The sequence below is a fragment of the Ostrinia furnacalis genome, unplaced genomic scaffold, assembly GCF_004193835.3.
Source record: "Ostrinia furnacalis isolate ACB-3 unplaced genomic scaffold, ASM419383v2 OfSCF4888, whole genome shotgun sequence".
Classification (NCBI taxonomy): Eukaryota; Metazoa; Arthropoda; class Insecta; order Lepidoptera; family Crambidae; genus Ostrinia; species Ostrinia furnacalis.
Window position 1 is genome coordinate 161,946 of NW_021135127.1, and position 1,611 is coordinate 163,556.

General features: G+C 41.8%; 1 protein-coding gene across 1 annotated transcript in view; it reads right to left on the bottom strand.

Annotated features, from left to right (window-relative positions):
* LOC114360086 (uncharacterized) overlaps window positions 1-1,346 on the bottom strand; it is a 7,247-nt gene extending 5,901 nt beyond the window's left edge. The window contains exon 1 of the mRNA XM_028314650.1: window positions 446-1,346. Within this exon, the coding sequence (XP_028170451.1) occupies window positions 446-1,346 (901 nt within the window). The remainder of the gene's footprint in view (window positions 1-445) is intronic.
* Between the last annotated feature and the right edge of the window lie 265 nt (window positions 1,347-1,611).

The following is a 1,611-nucleotide window of genomic DNA, read 5'->3' on the forward strand; positions in this document are numbered from 1 at the left end:
CCTGAACTGATTGAACCTGTACCTAAAAATGAGACGCACCTTCAAGTAATTTATGACGGTGACGTGGGATTAGTGGGGCACTGGAGTTGTATTTATTACATTAATGGAATACTGCGTGTGTACGATAGTCTTGTTGGTGTTCTAGGAAAATCGCAAAAAATATATGTAAAAGCCTTGTTTCCGTATCTATCGGAGTCATGTATTCAGTTTCCAAGTGTTCAGCGACAACCGAATACTATTGATTGTGGTTTGTTTGCCATTGCTTTTGCCACCTCTTTAGCTCGGAATATTTATAAATACATATATAAAATTAATATTCATACATAAAAGTACAAGGCAAAATATCGGGAGAGTTTAGGCTCCATTCACCAGGTGTATAAATTGACATAATAAGTTTATTATATTTGCTGCTACGGAACCCTTTGTGCGCGAGCCCGACTCGCACTTGGCCGGTTTTTTATCCAGATATAACGGTACGAGTCCTTCAGTTCTTGTTTAGTTTGATATAGTAGCTGCTTGTTGTAGGGAGTGAGTGCCTCACATATGAATATGGTTCCATTTGCTTTCGGCTTATGTTTATCAGGGATGATTTCTGAGGAAAGGATCTTTAAGTTCATCACTTTCGGTGCAGCTAGCCACGATGTTTGAGCTTGCTCAGTGTTTAGTTCAACCAGCACCGGACCAGGCCGATCATTTCTGCTTGGCAAACGCTTTATTTGCTTAATTTCATCAGGGTTTTGATCGAGTTTTCTTGCCACAGTGGTTACGATCTCATTTAGGTTTTCATTGTCATTGATTGGGATGTTATGTATCTCAATGTGATTTTGTAGGTTTTGTTGTTCCGTTGCTTGAATGCGCTGTTCCAGGGCTCCTACCCTCGTTTCTAGATTATTGTTCCGATTAGTAAGTTCTACGTTTCTCTTCTGAAGAGCAGATATGTTGTTTTGCATAGTTTCAAAATTTTTTAGGAGTTCATCCATCTTATCTGATTGAAATTGGAGTGCTTTGTTGAGGTCTTTCATTTCAATCTTTATGGCCCTCTCCACTTCTCTAGATATGTCTTCAAGTAGTTTTTTAACATCGATTTGGATCGTTGGGTTTTCAGCGACTTCCTCCTCACCTTCATCTTCATTTGGAATGATGATCGATCGACGTTTAGGCGTGTTGTTTTGGCAATCTTGACAGGTCCATTCTAGACTCTCAGAAGCTCGTAGGGCATTGAGTTGTTTATTCGTGAGTCCTGTGCATTGGGTATTTAAGTGCACAATTTTTTCACAGCGGTTACATTCTAATCCCGGTTTCAGCTTCGTGATGTTTTTGTTACAATAGTCACACTTGCTCGACATAATGAGGGTAGTTCGCGTACGCACAGTTAGAATCTCCACACACGCGTTGTACAGGTAGAAGCGAGCGTCGACGAAGTAGTTGGGGAATTCCTCTCTTTAATTTTTGATGGTGAAATCGGACATAAACCTTGCACTAAAGCTGCAACCACACCAGTCACCAACGCGTGCAGATCGCTATTGCCGGCGCGATCATAGGCCAATGACAGGTCGCGCGACCCATGACAACCACGCGATCGCGCCGTGATCGCGCCGGTGATGGCGATAT